Source organism: Phalangium opilio, unplaced genomic scaffold (genome assembly GCF_054372755.1).
Source record: "Phalangium opilio isolate 3A_F unplaced genomic scaffold, DU_Popi_V2 ptg000056l_1, whole genome shotgun sequence".
Taxonomy (NCBI): Eukaryota; Metazoa; Arthropoda; class Arachnida; order Opiliones; family Phalangiidae; genus Phalangium; species Phalangium opilio.
In genome coordinates, this window is record NW_028324175.1 from 4,769,497 (window position 1) to 4,791,611 (window position 22,115).

Genomic DNA, 22,115 nt, shown 5'->3' on the forward strand with positions numbered 1-22,115 from the left:
GAGGCTTAATGAGAGCTAGTTCAAGAACGACGCGAGAATTGACTACACTCGGTTTTGCAGTCCATCCTCCTATTTAGTCTGTACTAAGCCTTTGACAGCGCCTCACTAGGCGTCGCTTTACGAGAATCTATGACGTTTCACCTACGTCACTTCATGACAAGCTCTCATTAACGAGTGACACACTTATGGAACACATCTTATAAACTTATGATTAAAGTGAATAGGCGCGTTCGTTAGATTCGTGGCTAAAATCATGAACGCTGGATTTCTAAAGGGACTGGTAAACGCCCGCCTTCCACTGTACAAACCGAGTCCTCTCTAGCACAGAATCGGGGAACGGGAAGGGGGATGTGAATTTAGGAACACTCAAGGCCATTTGGTCTAGTGATTCGTTTTGAAAAACGATGGACGCTCTGGACTGATAATTTCGGCTATCGATTCCATTTTACTAATTTTATTGACTTTAACTATCGTTTTTAAAAGTCTATTAGCTGAAAACGCGTATTTTAAGCGTCTTCTTACATTGCAAATCGTTGCATAATGGTTAGAAAACAATGCAAATATTCGTTATGCGGGAACGCGGAGAAACCCTCTAAGCCTCGGCTCAACGACGAAAACAAGCAAGTAAAATTCATCCCATTTCCTCGGCCCAAAAAAGATATCGAGTAATGCAAACGTTGTATTTCCGCTTGCGGTCGTTATGATAATGATTTAAATGTATCAAAAATTAACCAATATACGCATTATGTGTGTTCAGAACATTTTGTTGGCGGTCAAGGTCCTACAAAAGAACATCCTGATCCCATACCCTTTGAAGAAACATTAGAAACCCTTCAGTTAATGGTATGTCAGAAAGTATTCAATTATGTGAATAATAAGTGTTATTAATTGTTACGTAATTAATTTTAGTATCAGAACGATAACGTTCCACTGGGTGAAACATTAAACACTACAGCTGACAACGTAATCGCTGATAGTAGTATTATCCCAGAAACCCAGATATCAATGCCAGATTGTAGTACTCCATTAAAATCTATCGATGGCTGTCCAAAAATCAAGTTTTCACTTGTTGCGGATAAATCTTTACCTTCGATGGAATGTGATAATGACGTACCTGAGCTTATTGCGGAAAAATCTGATCTTACAATGGAATGTGACAGTGAAGCACCTGAGATTAATCTTACAATGGAATGTGACAGTGAATCACCTGAGCTTAATCTTACAATGGAATGTGACAGTGAAGCACCTGAGCTTAATCTTTCTATGGAAACAGTAGTACCCGTTGATAACTCCATCCTAATTATTAATGACGAATCGTTACGCCCTGAAGAACTTACAAACAAGACTAAATACACTCATCATTTAATATCATCATTAGCCGGAAACCCTCTTCCAAATGGCTGGACCGCTTCAGTTCTAGATAATAGATTAGTGTTATCCAAACTTAATTTGAAAGGCGGCTATATTATAAAATCATTCGAAATACAAGATGGAGAACAACATGGAATCTTACGAGTTTATGGGAAAAGTATGGCTGAAAATAACTTTGTTAAACAGATCCTTCCGGAAGTTAAGGGTGTAACTTCTTTGTTGATTTTATTAGAAGTGATTGACTCGCTACAATTGTGTAGCGGAATATCCAGCCGATATTTAGTTGAATGTTTTGATAGTCTAGCTAATCCAAAGGGTGTTAAAAATATATTTACAAAAGCTGTACATGGACAAAACTGTGACACTTTGTTGGTATCTTTTCGAAAATCAAATGGCAAAAACCCAGAAACTTTTAGTATGTGCAATAGCTGCTTCACCTACAGGAAATCGTTGATGTTATGTGCGGTTAAAAAGAATCAAGAAAGCCGCGAATCAAGAAATAGTTTTATGTCCAGAGCTCAGTTGCTTAAGAAAATGAAAGAGCAAAAGAAAACCAATTCTAATTTAAGCTTGAAATTGAAATGGGTTAAATCAAGATTGCGTGATAAATTGGAGAAAAATGGTCAAAAACTAGACAATAATGACACTGCTTTCTTTTCTGCCATCCTTGAAAAACAAAAAGATACATTACCAAAAAATGGTTTCAAGAGATTGTTTCTGGAACAACAGCTAGCTGCTTTGAAATCCAAAACAAAAAATCTCCGAAGGTGGGACCCCAAAGTTTTGCAGTGGTGTATTTATCTATATAGAAAGTCACCGAGTGCGTATAAAGCAATGGAATCTAGTGGTATTTTGGAACTACCTTCAAAAAGAACACTTTACAATCATTCTTCTCACATCGGTTTGAAATCAGGCTTTAGTAATGAATCTATCGTAATGGCCAAAAATAGACTTGATATTGCTTGTCCAAAAGAACACCAACGCTACGTAAGTTTGATATTGGATGAAATAAAAATAAAAGAGAATATTGTGTATAAAGCAAACACTGGAGAACTAGTAGGTTTTAGCAACCTTGATGATGTTGGCAATGAACTTTAAAAAATAAAACAACAGTCAATTAATGAAGAAATTCCAGAAGTCGCAACGCATGTCCTGCAATTAATGATTCGCAGTATAACAGGGAATTTTAAATTTCCTATTGCTTATTTTCCTTGCAAGAACATGGATAGCGACAATTTACACTCTATAATATCAGAGGCCATTGGGAAATTGGAATATCACAACATTAAAGTTCTTTCGGTGATAGCTGATGGTGCCAGCACAAATAGAAAAGTTTTCAGGAATTTTGTAGGAGAAGGTTTCAAATGGAAGAATATTTACGCGTGTGACAAAGAAAGATGGGTATATTTCATATGTGACCCTCCCCACTTAATTAAAACCACCAGAAATGCATATGCAAATAGTAACTTCCATAGTAAAACAAAACGTCTTTTAAAGAACGGACATGAAATATTGTGGACCCAATTACTAAAACTATATGAAACTGATTCTCAACGTCCCCTTCGATTACTTCCCAAACTTACCCGTGACCATCTATATTTGGATTCTTATTCGAAAATGAGAGTCCGACTGGCTGCCCAAGTCTTGAGTGCAACTGTGGCAAACGCTCTTGAATTAGAGTTTGGTGAACAATATGGAGAGACTGTGAAGTTTATAAGAATTATGAATAAGTTCTTTGACCTCATGAACAGCAGAAATCTAAAAGAAGGCCAATACAAGCGGAACCCGAATTTGGATGCCTATTGTAGCCCTGAAGATTCACGATTGAAAGTAATAACAAAATCCTTTACATTCAACGCGTTCAATAACTTAAGGTGGTTTTTGTTAATTATTTTCAGTGGTTAGAAGAATCATTCATTCAATATTTTAAGGAGTGGGAAAATGAAGTCGCTGTAAAGGCTGCAGACTGTACAGCGAGTAAACGTCAGATGATGATGCTCAGCAGAGAAACCACCGAGGGTTTACTGATGACAGGTGCTACACTGCCATCTTGCTAGATCTTTCCTTATTTTGCGAGACTAATTATACCTTCCTTATAGCACGATCTGTTCCTGCAATTGTTAGATTCTTGTTGCAGGAAAATGCGTCGTTTGTTCTGACATGTAGATTGAACCAAGACTGCTTAGAGCAGGAATTTGGGAAGCAAAGATCATCTGGTGGTGGAAATTCTAATCCTGATGTGTTACAATTTGGGCAAAATGTAGATAGGTTCATTAAATTGGGGGATGAAATAGCCCCACCTACAGAGGGCAATACATTAGTCCTGCGGTAAATTTATTACATAAAAAGTTTTTATGTCGTTTTTATGTAAAAAAATTGGTTTGGAAATACGTTGAAATATCTCTTTATTTTCTTTTAAAAGATATCCAAAAAATTTGATTAAAAAGTTAATTTTCAGGTACAATGTATGTAAATGAGCTAATCATTTCACAGCAACATTTTAGCTAGCCACATCACATAGTAAATAAGGATTTTACTCATTTAGATAGCCATGTCACGTATCTCAAACAAAATTAGGGATTGAATGTAGTCATATCACAGATTTTCATGGACTAAATTAGGATTTTACTCGTTTCGATAGCCAGATCACATACGAAATTAGCATTTTACGCATTTGGCTAGCCATGTCACGAACTAAATTAGTTTTATCATTTTAGCTAAGCATATCACAAAAAAATTAGGAATTGAGTGTAGTCATATCACAGATGTTCATGAACTAAATTTGGATTTAAACAGAATTTACACTTTCTTTTAGACCTTTCCTTAAAGAGGGGGCTGACTTTTGTTTTTTGTATTCTTTGCCAAAATGCTTTGCTCTTAATAGAAGTTGTAGCCCTTTGCCCCGTAGAGTTAAAAAACTTTCCGTTAAATTGCTTAATATTTTAGTTCTTATTTGATAATTTTCAGGGATAAGTGATTTTGCTAACGGGGTTTCCCAATATTTCACAACTTCCTTATTCTCAACTATAGCTTTTTTTGCCACCTGTTTCCTGTCACAATTGTTTTCTAATAAAGTTTGGCTTCCGTAAAATTTGGAAGCAATTTGGTTAATCACTATAAACATTTCGTATGTGATTTTTCTTGCATACAGTAACCCACCCCGATTATTTTGGGTCACCCAAGCTGCAATATTGAGGCCCGGAAGCTCTTTATTTAAATACTGTTGAATCTCTTCATAGGATCCCTTTATGGCCATAGAATTGACAAATCCCCAGCTATATTTAACTTTATTTGAAACAGATTTCACCGTAGCACCAGCTACATAATAAAGGACTTGTTTATCTTTTAAATTTTCGAAGGAGCCTGCCCGGGCATCTACTAAAGATGAGGGTGTATTTGTGCAATTTCCGTCCAATATTTCTTTCTTTTTTATTTGAATATGAAGAAGATCTAAAACATTCTTTAGAAAAAAGCGGCACAAAACCTCTTATCATATTTTGACAATAAAGCAAATATCTGAAAATCAAATATAGAAAAAATGCAGGTTGTCTTAAAAAAATTAATGTGAATAGTCAAGAGAAATTACCGGTGGAGATATTGATGATAGATATGCTATTGCATCATCAAGAATCTGCTCGTTTGATTGCAACTCTTGCGCTGGACCCCAAAACGATTTTGACGTTTTTAACATTCCAATTTTGAAAGAAAAAGCGTTAAAACCATTTTCCCATCTGGTTGCGCATCTTCTTTTCCCTATGTTAATCAGTTCATTGATAATCAAGGTTTTATTCGGGTCTGCGTTTCTAGAAAAACCCAGCGACTCAAACTTTTCCAATCCCTTGTTAAGTGTGATATTGAAGTCATACATCCTGTAAATAAATTGATCTTGATAAGTTTTTATAAAATTTCATGAATGTATTAGGCATAAATTAAACATTAATGACCACAGAAATTTTTCTAGTGGTATTGATAATAATTTGCGCCTAAGAAGTTTCTTATTTTACTTACGTAAAAGACATAGAGACACTATGGTTTCTATTTTTTTTCTTATCTATTTGAACTTTTTTGTCACAACTTTCTGCATTTTCACAGATGGATGTAGGGGGAAAATTATCACAGCTGTTAATTACATTATCAATGAACTCAAAAACCTCCAGCTCATCATAGGGCTCATTAGGACCGCAGTCTTTGTCAATTCCATAATAATTTATATCTCTACTTTCGTCAATTCGCTTCTTCTTATTATTCGAAATACTATAAAATTTAAAAAAAAATTTGAGTAACGTAATAAACAAATTGAAACCTTTGAAAATGATTAATAATCGTAAATTCACACTTCAAAACAAAAAGTCTCAGAGACTCAGACTGACAGTAAGCCAAGGCTTAAAAATATTGGGCCCTTAAATACGTTCCCTAACACCATACCTCAAAAAAAATCACCTTATTTAATTAATTAAATAAATTATAATACAAATACCAACCTTTCAAAGTAGTTGTGATCATTGTGGGTTTCTTTTTTCCCTTTTCTTACTTCGTCTTTCACTTTCTCAACAGTCGTTACGGGAGCCATTTTGAAAAAAGTTAAACGACCTTGGCCGTACCCGTTTTTTTTTATTTACTTTTTTACAGAGAAATCGTGCTATAGAGAGGAATCTACCCCGTTTACCAGTCCCTTTAGAGATCCAGCGTTCATGGTTTCACTAAAGGGGCGCCAACCGAGCAGAGTTCCCCTTTAACCTCGTTCAAACGCGAAAATAACACTAAAGAAAATAGAACAGAGCGCTGAGGTCCGAGGTTGTGACTCTTCCTTGAGATACGCCTATGCCAAATTGTCCCGTTTGGCGGCGTTCAAATTTGAATGGTTAAACACCTCTCGCGCGCTTGAGCGTCTCGAAATGCATGTCAAGCTAAGGCAAAGGCAGGAAAATATGGCAGTCCGACACTTTCCCCTATTTATTTTTGTTTAAGGGTATAACTCCTTTAAGACTAGCTATGCCTCTAAAATTCGTAATCTAATGTAGATTTGGAAAAACTATCAGAACTATATAAAATTTCGAAAAAAAATGGTTAATTTCCCGTTAATAAGTTAGCCGTGCATTATGGTAATGAGAGAATATCGATCGAGGCACTGCCTTCTCTAATACCAGGCCTTGCGATAGGAATAAAAGGGGGTGGCAGTTAGGATTTCACAAATGTCGCTTTTCTGTGGTTTTAAACTGGCGGCAAATTCAAAACTATGGGAAATTGTTAGCAACGACGAAGTGTAATCTGCTAAGTTCGTCTCGAAAAAGAAAGCATAAAACCGGACAATAAACCAGTTCATGATGCTGAACGGTTTCCGAGTTCGAAAAATATTAGTTTAAATTTGGTGTATGTTTTGACACGTGTCAATGGCGTCTGCATGGAAATTTCAACCCACCACAGCCCTTAATTTTTTCCCAAAAACTGCCACTGTCAATGAAATACCTTAAGTTTGATTTGGACTGCCCAATGAGCGAGCTTAGGAGAGGTAGGAGGAGATTTCTTTGGCAGCTGAATTCGGACACAGACATTATCTCCAATATTTTAATTATTCACTTCTCTAGTTTAGCAGACGATGTGCCCTGTCATTGACCAGGTTATTTAGTCCAGTTTAAAAAAACCTTATTTCCCTTCCTGGTCCGCCTCTCAATATGCACAGAAATATAATAAATATGGTTATAATAAAGTATTGTTGTTACCGTGGCTGTCGCAATAATTCGAGACATTTGGATACCTCTGATGTTCAAGGGGCACACATAATGTGTTCTTTTAATCTTTTCCGTGGTTAAATCAGTTCAACCGCACGAAATAATCCATCTTTTACATATGTCCACAGTCCAATTTGGTTTTGTTTGCGGAATGGGATGAATTTAATATCGGGGCTACAGTTTTTGTAACAACATTTCTTAAACGAAACCATTATTAGGCCTATAAATTGTTAAAAATTGTAAACAAACCGTAGACAAAGCTACAGTAACCACGCTGAATGCTGATCTCTAGTCTAGTGTGTAGTGTGAGCCTCTCTCTAACCGTATTTTCGGGTTTACCCTTTTTGAATTTTCCTCTCAAAGGATCACGTGATGTCTTACTCCTCGGCTGTGCGCCGAGGTAGGTTCATAATTGGAATGATATTTAAAATAAAAAAAAATAACCGTAAAGTATATAGGCCGGGGTCACCTTACAATAAATTTAGCTAGCCCAGGCAAAACGTTACATGGCCGGGGCCATCTTGTTATATTATTATTTCAAATGATTGTTTATATATTACTTAAATAACTGGTATTGCAAAGTTTTCTAAACATCCATCTAGTCTTCAATACCGTGAATTTGTATGCTTGGTTTGCCTAAAATTGCAAATGACCAATTTGGGTTACTGCAATAACCACATTTTTTTGTTTTGAAACAACCCTATTCCAAACTACCAGGAAAGATTTATTCAACTGCTACTGGGTTATTTTATTACCAAATTGTAGTAAAAATTCAAATAGCCCTACTCATTCAACCCATTAGTTTTAAGAGTGTAATCAAAATCATTCTTGTGGGTAATCAATGGTAATCAGAAATCTCCGATTATCACTGGAAATCACGAGAAATCTTGAGAAATTCAGAAATAATCACATGATTTACTTGTAATCTTTTGTAATCACCTCGGCAATCACACATTTCGTGAAATAATCACACATAATCAATTGAGGAACTCGAAAATCCAAAATAAAAATCGTAATCAGTTCAGATAGAAATAATCGTAATTCACGAAGAATCCAGTGGTAATCACGGCATTCACCAAAAAAATCAACGGAATTCGTTGAAATTCAAATAGGAATCACAAGTAATCTGCGGCAATAACGGGAAAACAGTGTAAAGAAAATCACCTAAAATAATCCTAATCACAGAAATCAAGGAATTCAATCAGTAATCAACGGAATTCACATAAAAGTTCAGAAATCAGGTGTACAAAATTTTGACGAATGACTAGCCCCTCGCTCAGAGACAATGAGAATCACGCGTCGCCTACACTTTCCTTGCTGTCTCACTTTTGGTTATTTCTTTGTGTTTATGTTAATTATGGTGTCTTTTTTGCGCAGTTTCATTTTTGAACTTTCCGGGTTTTGAGGATCCGATCGACACTCTTGACCAATTAGCCGCCGCTGTCCTCTCTCTCCTTCGTCTGTGACATGCATTTGGAGGGGTGAATGCATACTCGCGAAATCTGTTTCATCCCCCTCGCCTATTCATCATGTACCTACGATAATTTGTGATATTGCGCGTGAAGAAATAGTGCGGTTTTATTTTACATTAGTTGCTTTTGACTGAGGCTAACCGTGACCACAATTTAATTTGATGATGTACATGATTGTATTAATTTAGTTTGCTAATATTGATGTTATTTACTAATATTAAAACCATTTAGCTTATAATGACAACCCAGGGCCTAAGTTCGAACGAAATTCTGAAGGATTTTACCCATGAGTTTTTTGAAATAAATGATGATTTGCGGCATTTTCAATTTATTTTCGGCGTGCTAACGTTTTAAACAAATTTTAACCTCGTTCAAACCCGAAAATAACACTAAAGAAAATAGAACAGAGCGCTGAGGTCCGAGGTTGTGACTCTTCCTTGAGATACGCCTATGCCAAATTGTCCCGTTTGGTGGCGTACGAGCGTTATTTTCGGGAAGAATAACATCATCAACTTCAAATTTGAATGGTTAAACACCTCTCGCGCGCTTGAGCGTCTCGAAATGCATGTCAAGCTAAGGCAAAGGCAGGAAAACATGGCAGTCCGACACTTTCCCCTATTTATTTTTGTTTAAGGGTATAACTCCTTTAAGACTAGCTATGCCTCTAAAATTCGTAATCTAATGTAGATTTGGAAAAACTATCAGAACTATATAAAATTTCGATCGAGGCACTGCCTTCTCTAATACCAGGCCTTGCGATAGGAATAAAAGGGGGGTGGCAGTTAGGATTTCACAAATGTCGCTTTTCTGAGGTTTTAAACTGGCGGCAAATTCAAAACTATGGGAAATAGTTAGCAACGACGAAGTGTAATGTGCTAAGTTCGTCTCGAAAAAGAAAGCATAAAACCGGACAATAAACCAGTTCATGATGCTGAACGGTTTCCGAGTTCGAAAAATACTAGTTTAAATTTGGTGTATGTTTTGACACGTGTCAATGGCGTCTGCATGGAAATTTCAACCCACCACAGCCCTTAATTTTTTCCAAAAAACTGCCACTGTCAATGAAATACCTTAAGTTTGATTTGGACTGCCCAATGAGCGAGCTTAGGAGAGGTAGGAGGAGATTTCTTTGGCAGCTGAATTCGGACACAGACATTATCTCCAATATTTTAATTATTCACTTCTCTAGTTTAGCAGACGATGTGCCCTGTCATTGACCAGGTTATTTAGTCCAGTTTAAAAAAACCTTATTTCCCTTCCTGGTCCGCCTCTCAATATTCACAGAAATATAATAAATATGGTTATAATAAAGTATTGTTGTTACCGTGGCTGTCGCAATAATTCGAGACATTTGGATACCTCTGATGTTCAAGGGGCACACATAATGTGTTCTTTTAATCTTTTCCGTGGTTAAATCAGTTCAACCGCACGAAATAATCCATCTTTTACATATGTCCACAGTCCAATTTGGTTTTGTTTGCGGAATGGGATGAATTTAATATCGGGGCTACAGTTTTTGTAACAACATTTCTTAAACGAAACCATTATTAGGCCTATAAATTGTTAAAAATTGTAAACAAACCGTAGACAAAGCTACAGTAACCACGCTGAATGCTGATCTCTAGTCTAGTGTGTAGTGTGAGCCTCTCTCTAACCGTATCTTCGGGTTTACCCTTTTTGAATTTTCCTCTCAAAGGATCACGTGATGTCTTACTCCTCGGCTGTGCGCCGAGGTAGGTTTATAATTGGAATGATATTTGATATTTAAAATAAAAAAAATAGCCGTAAAGTATATAGGCCGGGGTCACCTTACAATAAATTTAGCTAGCCCAGGCAAGCGTTATATGACCGGGGCCATCTTGTTATATTATTATTTCAAATGATTGTTTATATATTACCAGAAGAAAATAGGGGAAGTACGTATTCGTACCTTTAGCTAGTGCAAGTCGTCCTTCTCTCCCAGAAACAAGCTATCGCTTTAAATTGGCCAATCAGAGATAGGCAGAGAACCGATAGAAATTTTTGAAGGTGCGCCACCATACCGTGAGAAACCGAACTACAGAGTATAGACGACGATTTCCGTCCTTCTTTCGCCCCGGTAGATTGATATTGAAAGTTATCGTTCAATTAAGAGTTAAAAATGGATAGTTCTGTCCAGTGTAATTTAGTATATCGGGAAACTAGTGAAGAGAAAAGCCAGATTAAGGCAAAACTAAAGGTATTCAAGTAGATTTTTCGCCAAATTCGAGTGACTCGTTAAGCCTCGGTCATAGTAAACTGAAGAAGTCTAATATAAAGACACTACCAGAAGGATCAACAATAGCAGACGAACCTTCGAAGAAAATAGTTTCTTGTATTCATCCGCGGTTTCCCGCCAAAAAAAGCGGATATTCAGTGGCGCGAAAAAACCGATAAAGTGACGTCTCGCGAAATAGCTAAGAATACGTACTTCCCCTATTTTCTTCTGATATTACCAAAAGGAGATGACCTAAAAGGACATAGCTTTCCAGCCTAGGAATGTGACCCAGGTGAACCACAGCCATGTAGTAGCGGCGTGAGAACCCATAACTAAAGGTCCAATCAGGAATACATAGATTTACTACTGATGCAGACGACAGCTTAAAAGGTCATGATCTCGATCTGTCCCACACATTCGCATAACCAATGAGACGCGAGGAAGGAGGAGCAGGTCGTTTAAAAGTTTTTGGCGCTTCCCCTCACAGTCAATCAGATATTTGTGTGGGGTCTATGGCCTCTTAAAGATTCCAAGTACTAAATCTATGTATTCCTGGTCCAATAAACGGTGGTAATAAGTTTGACAGGGTATGTTCTAATGGATGGCAATATATGGCCGTTATGGCGATTGGAGACGTCCATTCATGGTGTTGCTTATGGATGTGCTTCTAGATTTTTGGATGGTGCAGGAGTCTGGGGAAAGAAATTTCCTCATTTCATAGAGTTTAAAGGAACATAAGCACCGAGTTCAGGGGGATATTTCAAAATTTTTACTGGCAGACTTCAAGTCCTATTTCCTTCCCCTAGCCTATATTTTCTACACCGTTTCACAATAATTGATTCTTTAGGCTAAGGACAACAACACCACCCTTTGCTGAGCAATGAAACACCTTTTGATTTGAATGCCTTACCTGTGAGAATAATAGAAACCAATTTCCTCAATCAGTATGAAGACATTTAGTTCCAGGAGGACCCATTGAAAAGTTGGCAATTCCCCGCAATAACTACCTCGCCATTTGAAGAGCTCATAGGCGATGATGGTAAAGGGAATACCCACGCAAATCTGATTGCAGAGAACTTGTCCTATTACTTTCCATAATCGTTTCGGCTCCACCTGAACATAATACCATCATATTCAATCTCTCCCAGAGATGAATTGATTTACTAGGCTTACAGGGTAGTTGGTTGTCTCTTGAATTTTATATTTCAGGAGAAAGGCTGGTTTTCCAGTCAGATCTACGAATGTGTAAATACCTCCAATCCCCCAGTATACAAAAAAGGCAATTATATTGGATGCTGCAAAAATGTTTTAAAAACTAATTCAATATCCATGATCAGCTCCCTGTTTTTGAGATGATTTATTTAGAGTATTTTTTATTTTATTGTATTATTGTTGTTTATCTTATTTTATTATAATATTGTTTATCCTATTTCATTGTATTACTGTTTGTCCTATTTTATTTATTATTTCAGTGATAAAGCGTAGGTAAACAATATCTTACCCGAAACAGCCACTGAAAAATCATCTTACTAGCAAACTGAAATAACATAAGCATTTCCATCATAAACTCTCTATTCCAAAAAAGTGGGTATAGTAATACGCAACATCTACAAGTGAAATTAACCTAAAAATCTTACACACATGCGTATCAAAGCGGATACAATTTACAATATAGTACACTGTAAATTACAAGTTATAGTCTATACAGATGTTTTAGGAAATTAGTAACTACAAAGTTATAGGACACACGGAAGTTTCGGAAATTGTAGGATGAAACAAAGGGGGGGGGGATTGGTCCAATTAAAACTCAATTTCACTTAACCTAATCCGCCTGTAACCTATGGAAATGGACCTTATTTGAAACCCAAGCCAAAGATAATACTTTGCAAGTTAAAGTGTTTCGGAATGCAACAAAAACCACCAGGAATGTGCTGAGAATAAATATTGCGCTTTTCAATGAAGAAATTAGCTGAGCTTTTTGCGGAACATTAGGATCTCTAGAGACAGTCTTAGTAACGTCGACTGGTGAATTATCCAGTAATGAAACTGAAGATGGTCTTGCCACTTGATTATCCTCCATGAGTGATGTTTGGTGTTTGTTTGTTCGTTGAACTAGCTAAAATCCCAAAATTGTTGATATATATCGCGATTAATATACCCTATTTAAAGATGAATAATAATCATTATCAGGAAGTCAATTATAACAATTTTATTATTAATTTTTCCATAACAATTTGGTAACAAATAACATGAGGGTTTGCTAAAGATGAATTTGTGGGAGGAAGCTTTGAAACCCTTTGGGTGGTATGAAGTTTGTGTAATGAGCTTTCACGACAGTGTCATTAATAGTGTAGTGGTTGATAATTGGCATCTTACCTTATTTTCTTAGAAGCCAATGAATTATGTTGGTTGAATATTTTCCGTCTTATATACCACAATGTTAATAGTCTTTCAATGTCATAGCTATTGTTTAAAAAACACAATACTACACTAGCAATTTATTGTAATTACTTCAGAATTTTGACCGAACTCGGGGCAAGGGTTATCAAATGTCAGAGCAGACGACGGTTTATAAACTTCTAAAATAGCGCGTGATCCCGTGGGCTATGGCTATGACATAACATTCGTTGGTTTTTTTCATTGAGTTGAGAAAATTACCACTAGAGTGGCCTTTGCCTATTGGGGTACAAGGGACACTTTTGAAAACATGGGACGGACGGACAACTTCCAAGTTTCTCACGCGATGGTGTCTCCATCTCGAAGCCTAGATAAGAAATGTATAAATACATGTATTCTTGAAATCAGTCAAATTTCCCGCCTTTTCTTTTAGTTCCCTTGTTTGCACCGGGATGGCGCCACGAGCGCGTGATATAGTTAATTGGGTCTTCCCGCCTTTTCTTTTAGTTCTTTTGGTTGCATCGGGTTGGCGCCACGAGCGCGTGATATAGTTACTTGGGTCTTATATCCTAGGATGGAAGACTATTCTAGGGGTAATTTTCTCAACTCAATGGTTTTTTTTCGCCGGTCACGGACTCCCGTGCCTGGGGTCCGATTCTACTATTGTCCTTATTTATAAGGATTCCCTTCGTAAGGACAAATCCTTATTTCGGTCTTAAGGATAGGATAAGGATCTTTCAAATATTTCACAAAATTCGTATTCTACAACCATTCTCCTTATGAGCAATCCCATCCTTACGAATGATAAGGAGAGTAAACACGCCGTGACGTTTTACCGGCAGCGTAGCCAATAGCGTTTCTTTCAGTTCAGCAGACGGTTTTTTGGTAGTTTGAGTAGACTAAGTCTTAGCATGCCGGGAGTGTGGCGCACTCCTGTAAGCCAAGCTACTGGGCGGCAAAGTTTGAGGGAATACGACACATGTCGGCGATCCTACCCTATAGGTGCCGACTGCCCCGTGTCCGCCGGAGGTGACTTGACCCCCACACCCCGCCCGTCACCTCCCAAGTAAACCTCATTTCCTTCCCCTGCTTACACTCCTACTGAAACCTGAATAATCACATCCTTGCCGCGGTCCATAGACCCTATCGCATTGAAACCTCAAAAAAAAAAAAAAAAAAAAAAAAGACTTAGCCTCTTAGGCCCTCGTTCACTCTCTTTTAAAAACTGAGAGTGGGAAAAGCGCGAGTTATAAAATCTCCCTCGTGGAGTGAAAAAGCGTATGCCCGTCATATTTGTTTTCCTTCATACAGAGCGAAGGAGATTAAAAAATTAAACCCCTCGTGCTCATTGAATTTGAAGGAACGACTGAATTTACGAGTTTCTCCCTCAATTCGAGCGAGTGATTTTTTCCTGAGAGAGTAATGTCGAAGGAAATTATTAACGTTTGAAAGGTAAGGGAAAAGAAAAGATTCCTAGGCCTAATGCAACTGCCTAGGAAAAATGACACTTCATTATTAGTTTTAAAGAATATATCTCTAATTATTTAATTCAGTGGTGGTTGTTTGAATTCAGTGCGATTCTGCTATGATATTAAACATTCACTGGTGTTTTGATGGAAAAGAAATTAAATATTCATAAATGTGATGAAGTATTTTATTATTGTACAACAACGTAATTCTTTTGTGGAATAAGTCTTCATAAATGGAGAACCGTAACTTTTCGTAAATGTATATGCGAAACCTTCATGAATGACGAAAAGTCATCGTAAATCAATGACCGTTTAATATCAATACCTTAAACTGTGCCAGCGTAATATGCATAGTTACACCTAAATGCATAAACCTTCAGTAGAACCGCATTGGATTAAAACAATTTCGGTTTTAACTTCAAACCAATTTAAGTTATCAAATAAGCTTATAATAACGAATATCAAAGCGAGTCAATAAAAATCTCTAATTAGGTATAGTTATTTATTTTTGAACCTAATAATGAAAAGTCATTTTCACTAATGTAACTGAAAACATATTACCTTCACAACATAAGAATCTCCTTCGCGAGGGACTTTACTCCCTCACGAAAAAATCTCTCTAATTCGAAGAACCATTTTTAAACATGCAAACGCGAAAAAGCTTCCTTTTCACTTAAATCCCGTCTTGGTGTTTCCTCAATATGAGCTAAACGCAACATTTCTAACTCAATGAAAAATGCCGCCATATTTGAGTTTGAAAAACAAATAAGGATAGTTTCCAAGCCTTACGTCTCTAAGGACAGCTTTTTCTTCTCCTTAACTTAAGGATTATTTTTGATCCTTAATAAGGACAATTTTTAATAGGGAGAGGAGTAGAATACGAACTTTTGAGCATAAGGATAATTTCGAGGTTTAAGGACAATTTTTGATCCTTATAAATCATAAGGACAGTAGTAGAATCGGACCCCTGAACTGGTTCACCTGACCTATTTAGCCAATCACTTTCACATTCAAGACATTTCCCGCCTATTCCGCGCCTAATATTTTCAAAATGTCAACTGACACGATCAACCTTGGATAGTGTTGTCTATTCTCAATTGAAGTTAACATTTAGTTTCAATTAAGTATTTAATTAATCTAGAATGTCGCGGAGAAAACCTTTAAAGGGAGATCCGCAGAAGGAATCTCGCGAGGCTTTAGCCCTAAAAATAGGACAGTTGGCTTTTGATGAACTTGAATATTCGGAAGAAGCAACTCGACCTGTTGTTGCGAGTGCGTGCAAGGTATTTCAAAATTTAAGTAAAGGCGTAAATGGGAAATTGTGGGAAAATGTAATAAACAACGTAAAACGAGTCAAAACAGATGGTCCAATTAACGCCTGTACTAGTAAAGCTTTAAAGAAACTGTCAGAATTGAATGAACATTCCAAGGCTCTTGATTTAGAGTTAATACGAGAAATATCTAATGTTGAGGAGTTGCAAAAGACAGCAACTACCCTTCAATCTAAGATTGACAAAGATTTAAACCAAATAACCCACCTTCAACGCGTGACTGTAATGTTAGAGTCCAAATCCGAAGAAACCAAGTCTAAGGCCTTACATTTTACGCGAGTTAACAATCATCTTCGGGAGAGTTTTGAGTTATTGAAAAAGCCTGACGAAATAGTCGATGAATCCTTTTCAATCGCAAGCACGTGTCAAAAAGTACAAAAACGGAAAATTTTAGCCACAAATTTGATGATGGAGATTGAAAAGAATGTTTATTCTCTTTGCTATGATCATTCTATTGGAAAGCTTAATACCGAAGAAGAATCCTTCAATAAAAGAATTCTCACGGCACAAATAATTGACTTAAAGAAAAACATCTCCTTGAAGACCATAATGAAATGCTTAAGCCATCGAGCCCAAGAAGCGACTAATGATGTAACCAAATTAAGAAATGCATTTTCCATCAGAGGACAAATGGGTGAAAGGGCAGCTTCAATGGGGGATGGGAAAGGCGATTTAATTCACGAAATTGAGGACAAGTGTATGCAACACCACTTTCATACTTTGCGTTGTAAACACGCAGCAATTGATTCTGAATACAGAATGATTCGTAATCAGATTGAAACCTTACTTTTGAGGAGGAAAAACCTTGAAGAAAAAATGGCCGCCTTAATCTCAGATAGTTCCAAACGTCAGATGATCTCTGATTTATTAAAATCCGAAATAGGCTTAAAAAACGCGGAGACAAAGTTAAGCGCAATTCGCAAAGAAATAAATCTCATTGAAACTTCAGAATTTAACCCAAGTTTGAATGAAAAATTGGAAATTATTGAGGAAACTGAACGATTGATTCGACAAAAGCATATTTCAATATTGTCCGCGTTGTCTACGAATGCGAAAATGAAAGCTGAAATAGTTCTACGCTTCCAAAATCGAAAATGGTTATCATAATCTATAGCCTAGAAAGTAACACACCTTTCAATAAATTATAATTTAATTAATTAAATGTAATACCAATTTTAAATAAGCAACAATTAATTCATCCAATGGTATTTTCCCTTCTGGTCTCAAAATGGAACAATTTTTTTCAATTTGTCTGGCAAGCATCACGGAAGAAGCTCCACACCTCTTTAAACTCTTTAATATCATTGTAACAATAAATTTCACCGGAACCACCACTAATTTTATTTAAACAAAAGGGGTTAAAGTTTCAAAGTTTGCATTAAAAATTTAAAATTGAATTTTTTTTCTATACTTTGCTATCACCGGGATTTTTAACATTTGGGCTATTTGTTTAATTTCTTCATTTCTGTTCTTGTGTTGAGGTCTCTCTTCTTTTCTTCGCCCATGAATGGCTATAGCGGAAACAGCCGTGCTTTCAATGACCTTGGCTAGTTCTGGGAGCACGGCAGTGCTCCCTGCCGTGCTCCCAGCCAAGTCGAGCACTGACATCCTTTTCTCGAAGCAACTCGTGGCACTTTTAAGCCCACTGTAACTTCGTGATGGGTTCAGTTAGAAGTCTGAAATTTTGCTTGCCGCGAGGACTGTCAATCCTAGCTATAGTTTCCAAATTTCAAGTTCCTACCCTATATACTTTTCGAAATATCGCAGGTGAAATTTACCTTATTTTGTCACTCACTCACTCACTCACCGATCATCAAAATTCTAAGGTACTTTTAGGGGAGATAGAAACTTAAAATTCATGATTTAGTTTTCATTTATTTTATAAAGCACAGAAAAATTAAAACATCCCGAAATTTTTATAAAATTGTTCTTTAGTTCTTTATTTTAAAACTAGATGGCGCTGCCGTCTTTTCAACAGAAATAGTGTGTGTTCTTGATGAAAGGACGTAATGGTCCAAAGTTAACCGAAAGTTAAATATATATTAAATCTAATAGGAGTAGTAGTTTAAAAGACATGTGTCGTAACTGATGCTACATTCTTATATTAGGATATCGCGTACAATCGTTATTGCATATTCTCTGCGGGTCGAAAGGGGTAATTCAGCGTAAATATGGACAAACGTTAGCGATTATATTAGCAAACGAAGTACCACGAGAGGGTCTTGTTTTAATATAACTACCGAAGTATAACGAGAGGATCTACAAAAAGAAGTGAGATCCTATGAAAAACATTAACATGTACAAAAATGGGCCAAGCCTCGCTTCGTGCCCTCTCCGCCGTAAAACGTTCTGAGATCCCATGTAGAGCCAAGCCTGCCTTATGTTCTTATTCAATCGCCAATAGAACAATTATGTCATAAATTAAGTCCTTTTCCTAATTAATAACCAATATTCTTTGACTCTATCATTATTATACATCTTTGTTCGTATCAAAAATATCGTGACTTGGCAAGCGCAGGTAATTACCTTATAAACGTGTACATAAGGTTATGCATAACTCGCCTTATAAACTTGTACATATCGCCTCGACCATAAACGATTTAGTGAATATCCCCTCGACCATAAACGATTTAGTGAATATCCCCTCGACCATAAACGATTTAGTGAATATCCCTTCGATTATTTTAAAATCGGCAACGATTTAGTGAATATCCCCTCGACTTCCTTTAATATTACTTACTTGCGATTGCCAAGACACGATATTTTTGATACGAACAAAGATGTATAATAATGATAGAGTTAAAGAATATTGGTTATTAATTAGGAAAAGGACTTAATTTATGACATAATTTTTCTATTGGCGATTGAATAAGAACATAAGGCAGGCTTGGCTCTACATGGGATCTCAGAACGTTTTACGGCGGAGAGGGCACGAGCGAGGCTTGGCCCATTCTTGTACATGTTAATGTTTTTCATAGGATTCATAGTTTCTTCTAACTAAAAATGATCATTATATAAGTAAAATTGACTTCAGTATCTATTTAAATTTAACATACACAAGGAAGCAACCGGATTTTGCAAGTTATTGGCATCTTGGTATTTTTAACAAGAGTGGTCAAAATCTTTTCTACTTTTTCAGGATTTTTAGCAAAGCAGCTCCCATACCACCCTAAAATTTTTAAGTATTGTTATTTAATGTTATTTGTTTTTTTTAATTAGTTTTTTACTTTGATTGAGAATTCTTTAGGACATCCCATATTTATATCTATTCCAGCCACATCATTCTGCCTGTTAAAATGTTATTTTTTTTATTTATTAGTTTATACAAGTGATGAAAATATATACTTACACTTTTAACGCTACTTGTAAGGCACGTTCTGGGTTGCATGTTCCCTATATTATTACGAATGCTTAGTAAAAGTTTAGAGAGATTGTTGTAAAAATTATAAGGTTTAATACGTTAACATTTGTAAAATTAATTGCTTCTTTTCATTATCACATGTTCGGAAGACTATGTTTTGATCATCATCAACATAGTCAACAGTACCCAAAACATCTAGAGCAATCGTTTCATAATTAAATTTTTTAAGTGGGGTATTTTTAATACATATTAATTGAACAAGTAGTTTACTATTTTCAATTCTTCGGCATTTTAATAATCGGTAATCAATCAGTTCCTGCAGGAATACATAGATTTAGTACTTGGAATCTTTAAGAGGCCATAGACCCCACACAAATATCTGATTGACTGTGAGGGGAAGCCATAGTTAGACCCGTATATATATCTATGGTCGAGACCTAACCGTTAAGAGACCCAAGTGAAACTAAAATTATCAGGCATAAAGGATAGTGATCATCTGCGTCATTGTAATGGAAACGAGGTGTTATGTTGTTAATGTTATTAAGTTTGTTAACCCTGTTTAAAGTCACAAATTATGGGAAAATCAACCACTAATATTTGGCGGTACTTTAATAAATCTACTAAAGTTGGCAAAATAACTGGAGAATGTTTTAAATCTTTAAAAGTTAGATAAATCACGGAGCTTCTATTTACAGGGAGAGGAAACTCGGACTTTCCCCCCTAGCCCTTAGCGTACCTCGGTTCTGCGCAACGCTTTCGCTCCTCGCGCGCACCCCATGTAAACAAAGTCTGACGTCATTTTCTTGGTGGAACTTCAATTCCTTGCCATTAAATGATGATTTGTACCGTGAATCGCTTCTGTAGCTACGGTATACACATTTCTCCTCATTCCCTCTAGTGCAAACTATTAGCCTGGAATCGCAGTCCATTCAAAATTTAAAAATTAAACCTTTAAAACACCAAGGCTTATGCCTTTCAACGAACTAGTGAAGGAGGCCATCTTCGTTGTTTACATAGGCTCCCTTTTTTGCCAGCGAAAACCGAGGGGGGTTAAATATGTGCCCCTTTTTATGGACAAATAGTGTCTACGTTTCCTAAGAGCGTTTACATTACTAGAGGGGGATGAAGTTTCCTCTCCCTGTAAATAGAAGCTCCGTGGTAATACCATGGTTGTTTGCTCTTCTCACTTTAAAAAAGGCGATTATAAAACAATTCCGCAAGAACATAGAGGTAAGACACTTGCTGGAGTAATAAAATTTGTAGTAGTTTTAATTCTACAATTCTTTAACAGATCAGTTCAAATACCCACCGCGCCTAAGACCTTTGGCAATTCCATCCCAGAATCTGCCTATTCGTAAACATGACAGAACTCTTTGAAAAATAAAAACGGGGGAATGAGTTCAGATGATGGTGAGAATTTGAAAAATCATTTGTTTGCGGATCATGATCATCAAGTAGAGCAAATTGGTGTTAATAACCAACCCGATGACATAACTGAAAGTGAAGAAAATGGAAACAGTACTCGACTACGAGACACACCTGAAATTTGTGACACTGATAACAGTTCCTTAGAAAAAGGAATTATGGTGAACACATTAGAAGAACATAAATGTAAAGTGTCAGCTAGTTGCGGAATTTTGAAACAACAAACTGTAGTAGCTTTGACTGGAATTCAGTCAATGGAACTTTTTAATGAAATAGTTAAAATTGTTAGTGAAGAATATCCTAGTAAAAGTCCACTACCTGTAGCTGACGGAATTTTACTTACACTAATGAAACTTAAACTTGGTATTTCATATTCCGCTCTCGGAGCTCTTTTTGGTCTAAGCCAGCAGATAACTTCTAGTTATTTCAAACAAACATTATGCAAGTTAGCGACTGTCTTGGAGTCATCAGTTACATGGCTAGAGAAAGAAGAAATTGTGGAAGCTATGCCGCATTGCTTTAAAGAATACACTGATACAAGAGTGGTATTAGATTGCACCGAGGTATCTGTTGAAAAACCCAAGTGTTTAAAATGCAAGATCAAGACTTATTCTCACTACAAAGGGACCAATACTGTAAAAGTACGCGTTTGTGTATCTCCATCCGGTGTGATCACCATGGTGAGCAGAGCATATGGGGGAAAGTCAACAGATAAACAAATAACTGAAGAATGCGGGGTCCTAGAACGATGCATACCATACGCAGACGCCATAATTGTAGACAAGGGGTTCGCTATTGAAGATCTTTGTAACGAAAGAGGGCTCAAACTAATTAGGCCACCTTTTCTAAAACGTAAAGCTAAAGGTCAAAAAAATAAAAAAAGGGAACAATTCCCTAGAGAAGATGCTTTGCTTACGTCAAAAATTGCGTGTGCTAGGGTACACGACGTGGCTAAAAACACTGAATTAGGATAGGCAATAATTGTATACACTGTACATGATTCTGTTGGTTAAAGGTACAATGTGATAATTGCCTCATATTAACTATGGGCCATTTTAGCTATGGAGATATTGTAACCAAATATATCTGGAACAGAAAGAGGACCATGCCTATCGAATAAATTGCCAAAAGGTGAGCTCCCCCCAACGGGGGCGCATTCGCCGAATGAAAGAGAGAAACTTTCGAAATCATACAGCTAGTAGCCAGTGACGTGCGCTGCTAGTAACCAGTGACGTACTGTATATTTTTTGGTGGTATTATTATGTTGGCAATTTTATCTGTCTCTAAACTCCGTTAGCTGTGATAAGGCTAAGAGGATTGTGAT

General features: G+C 36.6%; 3 protein-coding genes and 1 long non-coding RNA gene across 6 annotated transcripts; 1 reads left to right on the forward strand and 3 right to left on the reverse strand.

Moving 5' to 3' along the window:
- The first annotated feature begins 702 nt into the window (after nucleotides 1-702).
- LOC149668116 (uncharacterized) lies at nucleotides 703-3,703 on the forward strand. Its single transcript, XM_089841236.1, has 5 exons — nucleotides 703-843; nucleotides 910-2,427; nucleotides 2,485-3,201; nucleotides 3,270-3,405; nucleotides 3,471-3,703. Exons 1-5 carry the CDS (start codon nucleotides 841-843, stop codon nucleotides 3,701-3,703), a joined length of 2,607 nt encoding a protein of 868 aa, XP_089697362.1. The 5' UTR covers nucleotides 703-840.
- Nucleotides 3,704-11,523: 7,820 nt separating this feature from the next.
- Nucleotides 11,524-12,888, reverse strand: LOC149668117 (fatty acid hydroxylase domain-containing protein 2-like). The gene is made up of 4 exons (XM_089841237.1): nucleotides 12,691-12,888; nucleotides 12,339-12,432; nucleotides 11,982-12,103; nucleotides 11,524-11,921 (listed from the first exon to the last, which is right to left on the reverse strand). The coding sequence occupies exons 1-4, from the start codon at nucleotides 12,886-12,888 to the stop codon at nucleotides 11,715-11,717; spliced, it is 621 nt and encodes a 206-aa protein (XP_089697363.1). The 3' UTR covers nucleotides 11,524-11,714.
- A 4,210-nt stretch (nucleotides 12,889-17,098) lies between these two features.
- LOC149668118 (tRNA-dihydrouridine(20) synthase [NAD(P)+]-like) lies at nucleotides 17,099-17,665 on the reverse strand. Of its 2 annotated transcripts, XR_016367965.1 has the most exons (3): nucleotides 17,417-17,665; nucleotides 17,176-17,339; nucleotides 17,099-17,120 (listed from the first exon to the last, which is right to left on the reverse strand). XR_016367965.1 is itself a non-coding variant. In XM_089841004.1 (2 exons), exons 1-2 carry the CDS (start codon nucleotides 17,611-17,613, stop codon nucleotides 17,249-17,251), a joined length of 288 nt encoding a protein of 95 aa, XP_089697130.1. In that variant the 5' UTR covers nucleotides 17,614-17,665; the 3' UTR covers nucleotides 17,103-17,248. The 2 variants fall into 2 exon arrangements, 1 of the variants encoding a protein (XP_089697130.1); XM_089841004.1 differs by having other exon boundaries at nucleotides 17,103-17,339.
- Nucleotides 17,666-19,058: 1,393 nt separating this feature from the next.
- On the reverse strand, nucleotides 19,059-20,139 carry LOC149668119 (uncharacterized). 2 transcript variants are annotated; one of them, XR_016367966.1, is made up of 5 exons: nucleotides 19,637-20,139; nucleotides 19,465-19,561; nucleotides 19,355-19,398; nucleotides 19,233-19,293; nucleotides 19,059-19,132 (listed from the first exon to the last, which is right to left on the reverse strand). It is a non-coding gene; the product is annotated as an uncharacterized LOC149668119 (long non-coding RNA). The 2 variants fall into 2 exon arrangements; XR_016367967.1 differs by lacking the exon at nucleotides 19,059-19,132 and adding an exon at nucleotides 19,156-19,174.
- Nucleotides 20,140-22,115: the final 1,976 nt, after the last annotated feature.